General features: G+C 40.7%; 1 protein-coding gene across 1 annotated transcript; it reads left to right on the top strand.

The window, feature by feature from the left end:
* The first annotated feature begins 1,727 nt into the window (after positions 1-1,727).
* On the top strand, positions 1,728-16,043 carry CPO (carboxypeptidase O). Its single transcript, XM_069860481.1, has 11 exons — positions 1,728-1,835; positions 5,307-5,382; positions 5,790-5,914; positions 8,802-8,916; positions 9,929-10,030; positions 10,744-10,848; positions 11,456-11,566; positions 12,704-12,794; positions 13,374-13,576; positions 14,425-14,509; positions 15,766-16,043. Exons 1-11 carry the CDS (start codon positions 1,756-1,758, stop codon positions 16,041-16,043), a joined length of 1,371 nt encoding a protein of 456 aa, XP_069716582.1. The 5' UTR covers positions 1,728-1,755.
* The last annotated feature ends 2,404 nt before the right edge of the window (positions 16,044-18,447 follow it).

The raw sequence follows: 18,447 nt of genomic DNA, 5'->3' as shown, positions 1-18,447 counted from the left end.
CTAAAGCCCATTAAAATCAACTAGACTTCAAAGGAATTTGAATCAAAGTCCTAGCAAGCAACTATCATTTCTTCCGAATCCTATGCCCATTAAGCAAAATGACACTATCTGTCTTCATAACTATCTGGCATCATAGGCGTAAAGTTTCCACCACAGAATAAATAGCTTCTGCTTTCAGCATGAAGGTGTAAGCTTTGAGCTGGAGTTGAATTTTAGCACATACCATGACTTGCTCCATTTGTTTATATATCTTCTGCAAAAGAAAAATAATTGATCAAGTCTTTTGTTTTTTTCCTCTGTGCCTCCATTTTTCTTGTTCCTAGAACATGAGTGTCTGTTAAGGGACTGAACCCCAGTTCAAAGCCAGCTTTTGGAATAGGACACAGACAACACTGCAGAAAACTTCACAATACTAGACTACCTCATAGCAGTGGTGGAGACAAAGAAAGCAAAAGCAAAGGTTTTCAGAGCCCATGTCCTGATTGTCAGTCTGGAATATGGTTCTCCAACATGACCTCATTTCTCTGATGCCTTATAAATGAAGCTGCTTCTAATCTTGTAAACTGGGCTGCCTTCAGCTCTTGTGGAAGTCACTGTCAGTTGAATATCTACATGGCGGAAAATATTCACCAGGTTCAGGTGAATTTTCAGGTTCAGGCTGGTGAGCAGGTAATAGTGTGTGGCAATAAAATGAGAAGGGGCTGGTGTGATCTATGAAGATGAATATATTCTTCTCTTTCATGCAGCCTGGTTTTGTGAGAACACACTTCTGAGTTAATCTGTTCATCTTTTACACTGGGACAGTTCTGTTGCCTGTTTCCTTAATGACAGCCTTGGTAGTAATGTAAAAGAACTACATACTAGCTGAGAAAGATTTACAAAGATGACATAATTACAGTCAGTGTCTATTGATGTGTACACAAACAAAATGACTTACTGGACTCTCTTCACCCAAAATCCACGGGGATACCTTTAATCCAAAAGAGAAGATGGGTGAAACAATTTCTTTCTGAAAAGAAATCATGCTGTATGTCTAACTGTAGTCTGTTAAGGAAGGAATTTAACAGTTTACTCTTGATATATGAACTAATCAAGAAATAAATTTTGAGTATATAATAAAAACATTACTTATTCGAGCATGAAGTTGATAGTTTACAGCCAGCGACTGATCTGGTCCAATTGAAACTTGTTTGGATGAGACTCTGATATCCCCATATTTCCCTTTTACAGGAAGGGTGTCCTCTTTGGCTGGTCAAGTAACAGAACTGCAGTTAAGAGGTCAAAGAAGTGTTCCACAAAGACACAGACACAGGAAGGAAGAGGGTGAGGATAGAGCTTGTTTTACTGCTCTCTCGTTCTTCCCATCCCTATGATTTTTATAAGCTAATCTTCACTAGTTGCCATGGACCTTGCAAGTACCACTTTCTCCAATGACTCCCTAGTTTGTCACGTAACATTTTCAAAAATTTGAAACTGGCATATAGGAAAAAAAAAATCTTCTGATTTCTTAGAAGAAGTGCTTTTGTGAGAATGTTGCTATTTGCAGGTGTTCATGTCCTAGGGTGTCTAAGAGAGCTTGGAGAATTAAGAAAACATGAAACTATTTAAAAGTACAGTTAATGATTCAACAAGGGCAAGTTCCCTTCCAAGATATATCTAGTTATATATTACAAACACACAAATAAAATGTTCAGTCCAGCTCTATCCTCCTCTTCCTTAGCCCTGCACTATTGGGGCTGGGTTCTTGGCACAAATATGCAGCTTTTTCTTGGGATCATCTTTTCTCTGGGGATGCTAATTCCTGGAAAACTGAGCTTGAAATTGCAATATGATGGGTGAGTGTGAATGGGGTTATTGTGAAGTTATGCATGTGGTGAAATTCCAAGGAACTGTGTAAGAATAATAATAAGAATTTTGAACTGAAAACCTGGACATAGCCTTGCTAAACTGGAAGCTTTATAATATTTGGAAAGGAAACATAGAGATGGGAAATGAAGAATAAGTGGACCAAATCCAAACCAACAAAGATAGGGCTGCGTCTGTAGGAGACACAGAATGTCCCTCAAATGCACCTCAGGATGTGTTGCTTCCATTAGCAGAAATTCACTTGGCTTAGTGTCTTTCATAATGAACTTTGAAATCAGATGTTGTAGGAACAAAATGCCTTTTCTGAGTATGAAGCAGGAGGGATGACTGAGCAAAATGATATCCATTAATAAAAGACAGATGGGGTTACATGAAAACAATGGGGTCTCAAAAGCAGCTCAGATACTGAACCCCTGTTCAGAAACCTGCAACAATAACAACAACAAAAAGCTAACGGAGTTGATCCAGACAATCTTCACCTCTAGGTGTTCAGAAAATCAGATTATCACACTTTTTATTACTGATTTTTGAAAGGTATAAATGTCTAGTTTTGCTGTTCTCTTTCCTCAGTTCTGCTTTGTAAGGAAATTTTATAATTATGCTGTTTGCCTATCTAAATTATTTTGTTTCATGCACCCTCAACATTACAAGGAATGGTAAGTCACTCTGACTTTACAGGAGACGGGATTTGCAGGAGGGGCACAAACTTAGTGTGGAGGCCAGCTATCCACACATAACTTTGTACACCAAATTTTCTAAAGTAAACAGAGAAAGCAGCCCAGTACTAAATGACTGTAGGCTGATTATATCCCCAGAATATAGATTTTAAAAGCAGAGAAAACCAAGCAGCACCTACTGCATGTAAGTTTGTTTGTAGTACACTTGTTCAACAAATCTCCTGGCAAAGCTCCTAGTAGACGACATAGAGTCCCCACTTCTCTCTTTGAGTTGTATTATTTGCCTTGGATAATATTTAGTCTAGATTTGTATCAGGGGTGCAGTCAGAGTGTGGTCATTTCACAGGATAGAATTCAACAGACCCTTGGCAATGTGGTGTTAGATTTTGTTTCTAATTGCTGTCCAGAACTGAACCTCTTGAGTACTTGCATGGGATTTAAAAACACACTTAATAAAATGATCGGTGTGACTTCGGGTGGGCAGCACCCACACAAAGATGAAGTGACTAGTAAAGTCCATTTTCATTGTCATTTGCTTTGCTCAACAACTGAAATGAAACACCCGAGCTATGAGCATCCAAGGAAACGCAGCTTGTGCTGAGAACAGTCCTTTAATTTGGTAAGAAATCTTAACCGTAGCATTTAAAAAGCTGTTGTTCTCACATGGTCACATGGGCTGACTTTGCACTTCTCCACTGAGAGTCCTAGTTCATAACCATAAATGACTGTGTGCTTTCTAATCTAAGTTTACTATTAAAAATCATTTGTCTCCACACTGGCTATTGTAAAAGGTTTATCAGTAAATAAGAGCTGGCCATCTGGCAGCAATCTGACTGTCTGGCATTTCTTTCATTTGGTGTAATTAAGACATAATGTCAATGAGGATAGAAAGATATTACAGGGTATTGTTTCCCTTCTTGATAGACAAAGAGCAAAGCAAGCCCAAGCATTTAGAGAGAATAAACTCTGAACTGCAGCTGAGATGTTTATTCTCCTAGCAAAGATGTTTATCCTGCATCTACAAGGTTCTATTACAAAGATATCATTGGCTGTTGTACCAAATCGTTAGCAATGCAAATGCAATCATTTTGCCCCACGGATGAGGGCCCTATATGCTAACAGCATCTCCTGAACCAGTATTAAACAGCCCATTTTGACTATCAAGTTCTACGTTTCTCTGTCAGCAAAGGTGATATTTTCAAGAGAGACGTAAAAACGCTGAAACCCCCTATTTTTCAGTGGATAATACAAATGAATCATGAATTCTATTTGCATGCATATTAAGCTGATAATTGTACATGTGTGTTTGGAAGTACAAATGATAGCTGTTGCAGTTCAGATGATGAGAGCACATTATGTTGATGACCATAATGACCATGGCTCTAATAAGAAAACATGCAATGCTTTAGCAACAAGATTTTCTGTCACAAAAGCTTTAAAATGTAAGATGCTCTTTTTTGTACCTGTCTGGTAAGTGCTCCAAGACTCAGTGAAGTCACTGAAAGAGGCTGTGAAGCAGTAGATATTGGTTACTAACAAACAAATATTTATTGAGTTTCCCGTTCTGTCACATCAGTAGCAGATAACTGCTATCTCACCTTTAAGTAATGTAATGTAGTCATCAAAATACAGTCCTCATTACAATCTCCTTTCATTAACAATGTCACCCATGCTATCAGTCCCAGAAAGACGAATCTGAAGCAACATTGAAAATAAATTAGAAAAATAATGACAAAGGGTTTATTTAGTAGAACATATAGATTTGCTTGTTCTGCATTTCCAACCATTTTACTTTGTTCTTTGTAAACTTTCATTATTTTTTTCAGTGAGCCTGCAGTAAAGGAAAATTTCATGGGGGCTCGTAAGCATATCACAGAATCATAGAATAACCAGGTTGGAAGAGATATACTTAGAGGCTGAATCATAGAATGATATAATGATAGAATCATAGAATAGTTTGGGTTGGAAGGAACCTTAAAGATCATCCAGTTCCAACCCCACTGCCATGGGCAGGGATACCTCTCACCAGACCAGGCTGCCCGAGGCCTTGAACACCTCCAGGGATGGGGCAGCCACAGCTTCCCCGGGCAGCCTGGGCCAGCGCCTCCACTCTCATCTGTGTGTCTTTTCTAGAAATACAAAATGATAAATATTTGTATTTGTCTCTAATAGATTCTTTTGTTTCCTATGAATTGAGTAAGAATATGCAATTCTGGAGACCACACTATTCACTATTTGTGGAATAAATTTGCTGTTCTCATGACAAGTAGTTTGTGAACACCTCAAGCTCTTAGCAATGTTCATTTGTCGTGGCTATCTAATGCTTTTGCATGCTGAAGTAAATCAGGAAAGCACAAAGTCTGTCTGGAATAATTGAGTAATTCCCAAACAGGAGAAAAAAAGTGTCATCTTATCAAATAAATAGTTTATTATACACTACCAATTATCTTGTTCTCGCCTTGCGAAGGCAGAAACACACACTAGGGTTCATGCAACCAGTTGGCTTCAGTGAAGTTGGTGTGGTGAATAAGGATTTGCCACTGGCAAGGAAGCAGAGTTAACCTAATGTTCTAGCAACAGAAAACCCACAACACTTACCCCTATATAAATAAAACAATCAGGAATTCATCACTCAGACATGTTTTTGTTGGAACAGCACTTAGTTACATGCTTTGTCTTTCTTCTGTCTTCCTTTTGATTTATGAAATCATGGATACTTTAACAGACATTAAACTAAATCTTGTTTCTCTACTGAATTTCCAGGGATCAGGTTTTGCATATTGTGCCAGAAACATTTCAGCAAGTCCAGCATCTTCAGCATCTTTGCAGAACTTTACTGGTGAGTAAGAATAACCATATGTGCCTGAAAACCACGGTGGGGTCTTGGGCTGTAAAACAGATTTGCGTGTACATTGGACAGGAATGAAGGGTAAAGTGAACTTGAAAAAAACTTTACCTAGCTTCTCCTAGTGTAGGGTGGAATTGCCCTTCACTACCTGAAGGAATTTATGGGAAGTTAGTTTCCCAGCGTGGCTCTGTGAAGGTGCTGCTCTTCATCAGTGGTGCCTGAGTCAATGGAAACACTAAGCCTGTGCTGCATGCTCTATGATTAGGTGGCTGGAGAAGAGATAAGGGAAGAATTTGAAGGAAAACTTCTGTTTGTTGATATGCAACTGCTCTATCTTGAATGTATTTTCTCATTCTGAAAACAGAGCTAGATTTGTGCATTTCTTTTTTTCTGCACAGCTGGATTTGTGGAAACCCCTCCTGCCTGAAGACATCTGGGCTGGAGAAGATATGCACATAAGGGTCCCAGCTCCTCTTGTGCAGGAGGCAAAAGACAGCTTAGATGAGCACAGGATCTCCTACAAGTATGACCCCTAATTTCCTCATGGGAAAGACTGGCTCTAACTATCTTCCTTCCTATAGCAAAAGGACCTGGTGCTTTCTAATGAACAGTCAGCAAGTACTGACAGTAGGAACCAACCTTTGATCCAAGTGCCTCCAAATTACCTTGACCTGCCCAATATGCAGATGCTATGGATACCTTTAAGTTTTAAAAGCACATTCCTTTGTACCCTGTTTATTCTCCACCCAAGTAGCCTGGACTGTGAAACTGAAGCTGGGATCTGAGACAGCCTTGTTTCCTGCTGTTACCTTCTCAGTGGCAGAGGATGGTCCTTGGACGTATGACTCAATTCTTCAGTCTAAAGTCTGGAAGCCAGCCCTGGTATAACCAAGAGCAAAGCGTGCTCTTGGGAAGTACGTATACTTGAACACAGGGTTCTCCCTGTTTTGAACAGCCCATAGGTTTAATCAGTGTCACTGCAGAGAAGCAATCTCTGTAGTTCTCCTTTTCCATTCCCTGTCTTTTGTTGCTCCTCTGGTTTTGACAAGGGCCCTTTCAAAGTGAATATTCAGCCAGTTTCTTGGAAGCTGCAGTTTCCTACCCCTATCTCACCACCATCACCACCAAGCTGGTGAGAATTTCCTGGCACCATCCAGCCAAACAGATACATCTGACCCTGGGTCAAAGGTTCTGGTGGCAGGTCCCCACTATGCACACCATTGGGAGCCCTGAGCTGCAAATGGTCCATGATTTGAGAAGAGGAGGCTGAGGGGGGACCTTATTGCTCTCTACAACTACCTGAAAGGAGGGTGTGGAGAGCAGGGAGCTGGCTTCTTCTCCCAAGTGACAGGGGACAGGACAAGGGGGAATGGCCTCAAGCTCTGCCAGGGGTGGGTCAGACTGGACATCAGGAAAAAATATTTCATGGAAAGGGTCATTGGGCACTGGAACAGGCTGCCTAGGGAGGGGGTTGAGTCACCTTCCCTGGAGATGTTTAAAAGACAGGTGGATGAGGTGCTGAGGGACATAGTTTAGTGACTGATGGGAATGGTTGGACTCGATGATCCAGTGGGTCCTTTCCAACCTGGTTATTCTATGATTCTATGATTCTATGATTCTATGATTCTATGATTCTATGATTCTATGCTTTAGCACACCTACCCAGCCATATAGCTTCACTAACTGAAGATATGTATCTGCTTCCAACCAGAAGATCTAATCCAGATACAAAGACTGTTTATAAAGCCAGATGGAATTAGATAAGGTCTAGTCCTCAGACAGCCCCATTCCCATTTGGAACTGACTTTTCCAGGTAACCAGCAGCTACATATACTTCATATAAACAATCCTGTATTCACTCAGGGCTGGTGACAAATGGCCTATGGACATACACCGACATTTACCAATAAGAGATAAGTTAAAGGAGAATTGATGCCACTTCAAAGCTGTTTAGAGGTAAATCTGGTCTTGACATCCTGCATCTTGCCAGACAATTTCTTTGTAGTAAGTGTGATGCCCTGACAGCTAGAGATGGAGACAGATGAGGTGGGAGACAGTACAAATGATCTGGCATCATGTTTAGGTATTCAGGACCTAGACCACATTCTAGAAAATATTTAACCTCTTATTTATATCAAAAGTCTTAATTTTTTAATGGTTTCAACTGATTCTAGTGGTAATTTAAAGACTAAACTGAAGTTAGCAGCTTAATCTTTGTGTTTGTTTTTTCTCTGGTGGATTGTAGCCGGAACAGTATCCACCTTGTGTCCTTGCGTAGGGTCCTAAAGAAAAGGACTTTGTAGTCAGGCTGCAGTTTTGGCTTTGTATTGCAAAGGGGTTGAGATGAATACGGCAATATTACAGTTAAAGTTTTTATAATGGATTCAAAGCAAGAACCATCTTTGAGAAGGCAGTTGACACGCAAGGAAGGTAACATGACAGCTAGGTATATAATGATAGAGACACGAATGACAAATTATAATCAGGACATCAATATTCTGACTGTGTCAGACTCATGGATTTCAGTTCTCCAGAGCTGTGATAAGGCATTTTGCATGTGTGGTTTCAGCTCATGGGAATTTGCACTGCCTAAATTTTAGTTTGAAGTTCAGATGTGAATAAACATCAAAGCTCAGAGTGAAAGTCAGCTGTAACTAGTCTTAGAAGTTACTTAGGTGTAGTTTACAGAAACGCTTCTGTCAGCAGAATAGCCTATTAGCACTTACAGTGTTCAAAATCAACAGTGTTCAAGCTGCCTTTGCAATTGTCTTATCACAAGTATTTACAATGAGAGTAGATTTGTAACAGTGTCCAAGGGGCTGATTTCACTGAGAAAGCACAGAGTATGTTCCAAAGTCCTCTGAAGCCAAGGAAAAGGGTTTATTGACCTTCTTAATCGTGGAATCACATCTGTGCTAAGAAGAGCTTCCTGAACAAAAGAGGGATTTTTTCTGATTTTTACAAATTGCAACAAATACTTCTGTGAAGTCTTTGCAAATGGAAAATGTCTCCATAAAAATACAACGATGCTGATTGTGATTTTTTTCACTTTTCACTCCTTTTCCCAGAAAGTGGTGTTTTAGAGTTTTACCCAGAAGTGCAAGTGGTGAAGAAAAGAAAGTTATTAAACATTTTCTTTAGTAGAAAATCGTAAATCTTTAAAAAATCTTGTTTTTAAAAATATGGTAAAATTATTACTTTATTGTTAAAACCCAGTGAAAAATCTCAGTGTTTTGAATGTTCTCTTACATGAATGTAATCATTATGCCGATTGTGATGAATTTGCCAGGCAGTCCACCACAGAATTGGCTAAATCCTTTCATTTCTTGATGTAAGCATTGTACCTGTCATGGCAGCTGTGCAGCAATTCTTTGTTTTCTTTTCCATCTCCACCTTTTTCCTCCTCACAGAGTCCTAATACCTGACGTGCAGGAACTTGTGGATCAGAGCATGCCAAAGGAGAGGAGCAGCCACAGGCAGGTCCCAGAAGGTTATGTCTACACCCAATATCATCCAATGGAAGAGGTAAAGAGTAACCCAGGTCTGCTTACTTTCTTTGTGCTTACAGAGAGCTGAAGTCGGTGGAGCTCTCTTTGGCTTTCTTCTTTGCAGTATCAATTCTTTCTCTTTGACTAGAATCTTGGCCTGCTTGAATTGAACATGAATTTTCCATTGATTTTGCTTAAATCCTCAATCCCTCCCTGACCAAAACCCAAAAGCTCTGCGTGAAGTAGTCATATTGCTTTGCAAATACTATTCGGGCATTCAGTTTACTGATTTGCTGCCTTTCTACCCTATTACACTTGATCATTATCGCTAGTGTTTATTCATTTAAGCAACAGTATGTTTGGAGCTGACCAAATGTGAAGTGCGATAACTACTGTGGTCTCTGGAATCCCGGTGAGGAAGAAGAGGTGAATGGTGGGAGACCTGTAGAAAGAAGTAATTGAAGGACAGGTTTTAGTCACTCTGGGAGAGAATAATGTTGTGGGGTTGGGTAGTGAAGGCTTGTTGGTGCTGTTTCACAGAGCAGTGTGTAAGCCCGGACAAAGGCAGAGCATGGTGATACTCTTCCTCCTGGCCACACAGTAAAAGTGAGAGAGCAGAGTCAATCCTCACATACATGCTGTTTGAACCACCTGTTGGGGATGACTGCTGCTGAACTCAGATGTGAAAAATCGGTACTGATAGGGGAGAGCCTGTAACACTGTTTTGAAGATTTGGTTGTGTCTCTACATTTAGTGAAGTCAACAGAAAGCTTCCCAATAGGATGGGCATGTTGAATGAGATCCAGAATAGACTATAAGTGTTGCCCAGCAGTGATGTTATCTTCTAACACCCAGGGAGGCGTGGATGTGGGTTTGCACAGAGGCAAGTGAAAGGACTTCCATGAGTGTTAAGTGATATTACAGACTGAAAAAATCTCTGCAGAAAACATTCCCTGTCTAAGTGAAGGAAAATGCTATAACTGGAAATGGAGGTGGGAAAGAGAAGAAAAATCCCACTTTGGACCAAGAGTTCTCTGTGACTATTTCAGATTTATCAATGGATGACTGAGATCCAGAAGAGCAACAGTGAGTTGGTGACTCAGCACTACCTAGGGAGGACATTCGAGAATCGACCAATGTATTATCTGCAGGTAACGGAGGAACTTTCTTAAAATGAGTAGAAGATACCTTCACAAAAAACTACACAGGAGAAGACAGGATTCAGGTCTTCCCTAAGGCAGTGCTCATCCTAGTTCACTGAAATTACAGGAGATGGTTTCACTCATCTACAGTACAGCAAGATTTATATACGTTATTACCATAACCTTGCTATTGCTCTTATGCAGTGAAGGCAACAAATTCAACCAAAGCCTTGTTCAGAAATACAAATCTAGTGGAAACAAGCTTGGCAACACCTGTGTGTGAGCATAAAGAGTTTTGTTTTGTTGTTTTTATTACTTTTTGCAGCATATAACCTAGGAGCATTCCATGACAGTTTTTATTGGATACTCTAGTAAAACCATAGTCTTAATAATTGGGTTAGTTATTGCCTAATCTGTCCCTATCACTGAGTAAAATTAGATTCTCTGCCATTTTGTGCTTCCCCTTCTAAAAAAGAAGAATGTCAAAGTAAGAACAATCAATCCTGTGAATGACTAATATAAATGGAAAATAAATGCTTTTATTGACATTGTAATGATACAATAGGGATGGGATTATTAGGAAAGAGAGCTTGTCATAATGATATCTAGCAATAAAAGTCTCAGATGGGTCAACAGCATATCAAGGCACATCCTTTTCTTTCTATATTACACTAGGCTACATTACTGTAATGTAACTGTTTTTCCTTTTTACACTCTCTCAGATCCGTCAACCATCAGATAAAACAAAAAAGATCATTTGGATGGACTGTGGGATTCATGCCAGGGAATGGATCTCTCCAGCTTTCTGCCAGTGGTTTGTGAAAGAAGTGAGTCCTCTCTTTTCCATTTAGATAATAAAAAACCCTTATCCCTTTGTATACTTCAGTTCTCCTCTCTATCGTGATACCAAGCATTATGCTTTTTCTGTTAAAGTGATTTTCAAAATTATTACAGATAACTGTGGACAACTAAGTCAGAATAACAGTTTGAGATGAGAAATTAAAACATTGTTTCTTGCACCTGAACTTATTCCAAAGCCACCGAACTTGATAGCAATCTCTCTGTTTCCCACTTGGAAACTTCTGGATCAAGCCTCTCTGCATCACAGAGCCACCGTCCCCCTGGAATAAAGCAACCCTAGTGTATGGTTTAGTAATATTCCACATGTACTCAAAGTACCTGGTGTACAGGTACATTATCATGCAGCTTTTATGCCTGCAAGACTCTACCATATGAAGTACTCTGCAACTGGATACACTGTCACTTTGTTAATGGCAAAAGGTAGATATCTCAACCTATCTGGGGACTGAGTAGATCCTGGATACCATGGTGATACCAGGGAGTGAGTGGTGCCCTGACGGTAGTTTTAAACTAGCCCTTTCCAGTGATCATTTCTGTATTCTCTGCTCAGTCCTTTGTACTTTCTCTTTTCAGATTCTTCAGAATTATGAATCTGACCCAAAGATAAGGAGATTTCTGCAGAATTTGGACCTCTACATCTTGCCAGTCCTCAATATTGATGGCTACATCTATTCCTGGGAAAAAGTAAGCAATGAAAACCCACGAACTAGCTTGAAAGTTTGACGCGCACATTATGTTTTGTTAATTTTAGCTACAATCGTAGCAATTATATTTAAACAGAGAACAGTGACAGAATCATTACTCACACAAATCCTCTCATGGCAGAGAGGTTTTGTTTCTTCTGGTATATCAGCAGTCACTTGAGCTTACAGGGCTAAAAATTTCTAGGAAATGTCATGAACCTTGGGAAGAGGGAAGGACAAAACCACACGATCAATTGCTGTGGGGTTTCTGAGGATGGTCTTACTTCCCTGCTAACAGCTCGAGGCTTGGTTGATGGAGTTAGTCATTTTTTGCAAGAGATCTCAAGTAGCAGATGGGTCCAAGCACCTTTGCAGCACTGGACAGGAGGAAGATTGGGCTATTTGGTTTAGAAAGAGGTGTATCCTCTCAAATAATCTCTCTTTTCTGCAATGGAGGATAATGCAAAATGTTGGTCTTCAGCAACTCTCATCATGCTTCCAGGCTCCTGAGCCCAGTAGAAACAACTTTTAATGCAGGACCTCAGCTCGGCCCCACAGGCTCAGCCTGTGGACCCTACTGTCGCCCAGCTTGCTCCCTGGCAGGTTTGAGGCGTTTGGCACCTTGCAGTGGAATGCACAGGTAACTCAGCCAGGCAGCTCATAGAGGCAGCACAGTGAGGTCAGTAGACAACCAAATATGTAGCAGTGAGTATAGCAGGGAACCAAGGAGCAGCAGCAAGATTAGCTGACAATGAAACTTTCACCTTCTTGAATCTGAAACAAACATAAGTTCTCAGACCAAGAGATATCCCTCACAATGCCAAGTCTTTCTTAGGAGTGCAAGACAGCATGGAAGTAGTTGAGTAGAACAGAAGAAGCATAATTTTTTTTTTTTTTTAAAGCTCAAAAAGCTCATTCCAAGGTGCATGCATGCTTGTGCAATGTGACAGCCTGGCTGTAGTAGATAAAATGTTCAATCGCTAAGCTTTATCACCCTTGCACACAGAGTTGCACTCTTTAAATGCAAGCATTGCTGAGAATGCAGGGGTCTAAAATAAAGGAGTCTTTATGCTGTATTATCACTAGGCCCTACGGATCATTGAGTTGTTCTTATGCAACTGAAGTTACTTCTGTTTAGGAACGTTTGTGGAGGAAAAACCGTTCTCCATATATGGATGGCACCTGCTACGGGACAGATCTAAACCGAAACTTCAATTCCTCCTGGGGCAGTAAGTTCCAAGTATTTCAGATTAGCAATGCAAACATAAAGCAAGAGTAATAACTACTCTATGAAATGAGATGAAGCCCTATAAGAAAGGAATATTCATCTTCTTGTCATCAAGAAATGTACAAATACAAACCTGGTTTGTAAAATATTAAGTCATTGACTTTCACCTGGCATATTTTTGTGAGCAGAAAATTTCTACTTACATAGCTACACCTCTAATCCACTGCAGGAACAATCATCAGCTCTAGGCAGCAAGGTTAGGAGTTAGTCACTTAACAGGCAGCATTTGTGTTTGCCATGAATTTCAAGGAGCTTCCAAAGCTCCCCTGGCAGGTGGTACACTGTGGCTGTGTCAGAGTGTTTTCGTTGCAGCCAGGCTGTAAATGTGCTTTAAATATTTCAGTCTTGTAGCAAATTTCAGTTGCTACCAACAGAGTAAGATGTTAAAGTCCCACTGAGCTGTCTAGTCTCCCTACCAACATAAACGCACGCCTTAACACTCCAAAGTAAATTTCCCTCTCCCCTCTGAACTAGTGTTTGTATGTCTCTCCTTTGATTCACTTTTTGTATTCCTCTCCAGGTGTTGGTGTTTCTTATGACTGCAACAGTGAAATCTTCTGTGGATCTGGACCAGAATCAGAGCCTGAAACAAGAGCTGTGGCTCAGTTCATTGAAGGAAAGAAGAGTGACATTTTGTGTTATTTAACAATTCACTCCTACGGACAGTACATCCTTACTCCGTATGGTTCCACAACCAAACCTCCAAGTAACAATGAAGAACTGGTAGGGCAAAACATTCATCTACTACACTTGTAGAGAACAAGTGCAGGCAGTAGTATGTGACACAACTCTGTGTGTCCTCTTGCCTCTCCTTCAGAGGATCTAGGCTTATTCAGTGGCTTGGATCCCAGAGCTACTCTCACTGCATGCAGCATCAGCAAGGTTTAATTGTCTCAGAATTAATCCTAATCCTTCATCTTAAATGGGGAAAATTGAACTATTACAGATAGGGTTACTGCAGTGGAGAAGAGCACCAAATCCTTTGCTGCATACAGGAACATGTTTGCACTTCAGGATGCCAGCACGTTTTACACACGTTTGTCACAATTGTGTCCAGAATTCCAAATGTACTCACTGGGAGAATGGGAGCAAAGTTTTTTCTTGATCACTTCTCTCCTCAGTTTCTGTGTGTTCTACTTTCAGTTCATTGACAGGTATTTATGAACACTCCAGTAGCTGGACCACTAGTCAGGCGCATGAGGGGCTTGGGTTAGAACTTCATTCGAGTCATTGGAGAACTCATTTAGTCTGTCTATGGTTCAGTTTCTAAAGATGGTGAGATGCAGAATCTATGGAGATATCATATATTTCTCCAAAATACAGCCCTCTAGGTTTACAACAAAGCAAATATCTTCTCTACTCAATAGCAGAGTAATTTTAAAATTTTAACATAATTTTCATTTAAAAAATCAAGAACAACTTGCTCAAATGTTTCTGATGGGTTTCTCTAGAGTTTTGGACTGATAATATCAAAACTTAAAGCTGAAAGAGACTAACATTTTGGTCAGCTCAAAAAAATTGTCAAATATACTGGCACTCGTGACAATGCTGTTTCTATTCTGAACTTACAGATGTATGTGGCAGAGAAAGCAGCTGCTGCCCTGATGGAAAAGTATGGGACCAGCTATCAAGTAGGATCAACCTCTTTAATTTTATGTAAGTTGTTTGATATTTCCCTTTGATTGCTCTGTTTTTCAAAGAAAAGAGTCATTCTTGTGTTGCAGGCATTAGTAAGTACTGTTTTGCTGAGTTTCCTTTTTGAGTAATATTTAATTGGCTGGTTTGGTGGAACATTTAAGCAGCAGTCATTTGAATAGAAGATAGCATTGTACGTTATAAAGCTGACTGTGGGAGAGAAGAAAGCATTGATCAGAAGCCAGTCCCTATACGAATTCCTCACACATACATCACAGGGACAGAAGAGATTGGTGATAGATCATCCTGACCCTGCTGAAGTCAGCAGCAAAACTCCTATTTGTCTTCACCAGAGTCAAGCAAAAATTAAAATCCCAATCAGGTCCATAGTTTCTCCACCAGACATTATCGCCTGGCAGCTGCTTGCAGTTCTGTGTGAAATATGTTGGTTTCAGCCTCATTTTTAGTAGGCTCGATAGCCACATCATGAAGACAACATGACGGGTGATACTAGTCAACAGCCTTTACATAGATGACTAGAGGGCCCTGTAGACTGCCACATAAACCAAATCTTTTCCCAGAAAGCAATGTCACACTAATCACTCCGAACAGAAAGCAGTTGAGTCTAGTTTTTTTGGCTTCTTTTGCATATTCGCAGCGTCTGTCTGTGCCAGTCCCAAAGCCATGCAAGTCACCTACTGCATGAGCAACGTGGTGTAAGGATGAGATAACTGGTCCTTGCCTAGGACTGCATTCTGCTGGGGTTTGTAATTATCAGTATAAGTAAATAGCACGCTAAAGAGAATAGAAGTAAATAAGTAAAATAGGTAAGAAAAAAGATCCACAAGGCAGATGTACAGGATTAGCCGGAAAATTCTCAGGCTTGACTAAAATTATGCTTAGAAACAAATATACAAAGAAATTCCAGGCAGTGTCAGTGTAGGAAATGAAGTACCAGAAGAGACAAATTATCAATCCGTCTTGTACTCCACTGTAAGCACAGAAATATGCTAAGCCCACAGTATTTCTGTAACTCATGTCCTGTTATTGTACAATACCTTCTTATGGAGAATTGTTTCACTTAGAAAATGCCGTGGAAGACTTTTAGTATAATTATGAATTGGAGCACCTAGAAGCTCTGCTCTCCATGTCACAGTGATATACAGTTACTGCTTACTTCAGGGATTCTGATATAATCTTTCATTAACTATAGCAAGAAGCATTTTCAAGGAACTGTGCTTAATACATATCTCTCACTTCTATTTTTAAATTTGCAGACAATAACTCAGGCTCCTCACGGGACTGGGCTCACATGATAGGCATTCCTTTCTCCTACACGTTTGAACTGCGAGACAAGGGTACCCATGGATTTGTTCTACCCCCTGAGCAAATTCAACCCACGTGTGAGGAGACTATGCTGGCTGTGACAAGCATCATAGACTCTGTCGACCAGAAGTACTTCCCAGATGGGGCTGTCACGCTGACCTCTGGCAGCCTGTGCCTGAGCCTGTGCCTGAGTGTTGTACTCACATGGGCTGGGTTCTCACCGATGTAGAGAACCCAGCAAGAGGCTCCCAGGGAAAGTAAAACTTCCCTTTGAAAAGACATAATTACACAAGCAGAGGAACTAAAGATCATGTATTTCAATAAAGGTTCATCCCACAAATACAAGCATCCACTCGTGGTTATGATAGTTTTAGGAAAGGAGGGAAAGATGAAGAGCTGTGGCAATTTCCCAAGCTTCACTCACTGGTGCTGCAAGAATTCAGCTTGAGTGCACAAGGGGACAGAGCACTGTTGTTCCCTGGTTCTTGAGCAGCGTTTCAGGTGCGACTACACAGCCCTTTTGCCAGCCACAGTCCTGCTCCATCACATTTCTCCCAAACGCCTGACCTCACTGACTCCTGGGTCTTGCTGAAATTAGTAGGACACCTGTGAGACTTAAATGTCCCCAGTTCTCACTATAGAAAATCAGACGGCTTCCTTAGCACCCACCTTCCTTCCCTAAACTGGCATATTGGGATTTACCAGAAAACACAGGGCCACAAAAGCTGTTGAAAGGCAATTATCAGGCAACCATCCACAGCAGCCTGAAACAAGCTGAAGAGCTGAAGAGAAACAAGCTGGGCCAAGCGTGTGAGGACAGACAAGAGTGTGGGGCCCTGACACTTAGATACAATCAGGTTCATGAAGATCAAAACTGTCCAAATCCTTCATAAATACAAATGGGAAATAGAAAAAGAAGATGAGGATGGGGCATTATTCCTATGTCACAGAGCAGACCAGAGAGTGATTTCTTCACATCTTCCACTTCTGAAACTATGTGACTCGTGGCTACAAATGTTCTCCTAAAGTCAGACTCCTAAAGGATTTCATTACACAGAGTACATAAAGAAAGTTTATTTACAGAGGGGTGCCTTTCTTACAAACCACTTTAATCCTTTGGGGCTGACTCTGCAGAAGGACTGGGGCTGGTTGTGTGGCTCTCCTTGGGAAAGCCTGTAGCCTGCAGGGATCTGACTGGGTCCACCAGGCAAAGCTGGAATCTCACTGGAGTGCCAGAGGAAAAGGAAAATTTCAACCATTGAGCAGGGACCCACTGCCTGAGCTTCTCAGAAGGAAATGCCAAGGAAAGAGCCAACAGCAGAGGGTGCAGGGCACAGGCTGAAATAGAGAAATCCTATTTTAACCTGTGCACTATCTCCTTTTGAATGCAGGAGTCCTGCATCCCAGGAATACATCCATCAGATCTGGCTATTACAAATGTCAGGATAGATTTTTTTTTCTCATAGTAAATGAAGAGTCCAGTGAAAAAATAAGATTTTGTATAAAATGCCTGATTTTCTTCACAAATTTCAAGATTCCACTTGAAAACTGAAAGTGTTCTAACAAAAGATTTCAACAAAATCTTTCCAGCTTTGGAAAGAGAATCTTTTTTTTACTCCTGACTGCTTGAAGGTTAGAGATGGCAAATGCAGATCAAGAGCTTCTGCCAGAGAACTCACAGATAAAGGATGTGGAAGGAACTGAAATGTTACTGTCCTCAAGATATAATGTACAGCAAGACTCAGTGACTTGACTATGATCTCATAGAAGGTCTGTGGCATAACCTGGAAAATTCTTTAGTCCAATTCTCTTCCAATGTTGCCAAGAGAAGGATTCATATCACTGACCATGGTACTGTTAAAAAAAAAAGAAGAAGAAAAAGAAAAATCAGTTAAAACCTTGCAGTTATTTTTCCAAAGCACATCTTATTGTCATTTTTTTTCTATATTGTTAGTCGACAAATCTCCTGTGTTCATTGTCCATAGATTATTACCCATCAGTGTAGCTAAATCTGTCTCACTCCTGCAGGTTCCCCAGAGCATAGTCCTTCCAGACCAGCCACTCATTTACAGTAAGACCCGTCTGTTGCTGGGCTCTGTAGCAGAAGGTGTCACTAATTAGCACTTCTCCCCACAGGAACATCACTCTCTAAACTTATGTTTAGTTTAAGATATGACTTGTAAGTCTTAATATTTTTATTTGTGTATTGTGTCTTTGGAACTGTAAGAAACAAGGCAAATCCATCTGGCCCAGGACTGTGAGCTGTTTGTAAGCAAGTGGGATATGACCAGGAGTGTTTCGTAGCCATTTGCTGGCAAACGGCAGTGAAGCTCCCAGTGCCACCAACAGCAGATGGGAGTGACCTCCAGGGACTGATGCTCACACACTCACCTTGCCAAAGCCAAGCAAGCTCATGCTGCCACCAGGCACTTTCCAAAACTAACCCATGAGTACAAAAATGTTGCCAACCAGGGCTTCTTTACTGGATTCAGAGGTGTTGGACAGCCTGCACAGCTAAAACCATAGAAGGACAAAGATGGTTTTGCTGATCTTGGTTGTCACTTGATAAAATCGTTTAACACTACAAGATACAACCAGGTGTGTCCTAAAGTCAATTAGCAGCTTTCCGTGGA

Source organism: Phaenicophaeus curvirostris, chromosome 7 (genome assembly GCF_032191515.1).
Source record: "Phaenicophaeus curvirostris isolate KB17595 chromosome 7, BPBGC_Pcur_1.0, whole genome shotgun sequence".
Classification (NCBI taxonomy): domain Eukaryota; kingdom Metazoa; phylum Chordata; class Aves; order Cuculiformes; family Cuculidae; genus Phaenicophaeus; species Phaenicophaeus curvirostris.
Note: the sequence above shows the minus strand (reverse complement) of the source record. Positions and strands in the feature narration are given on the sequence as shown.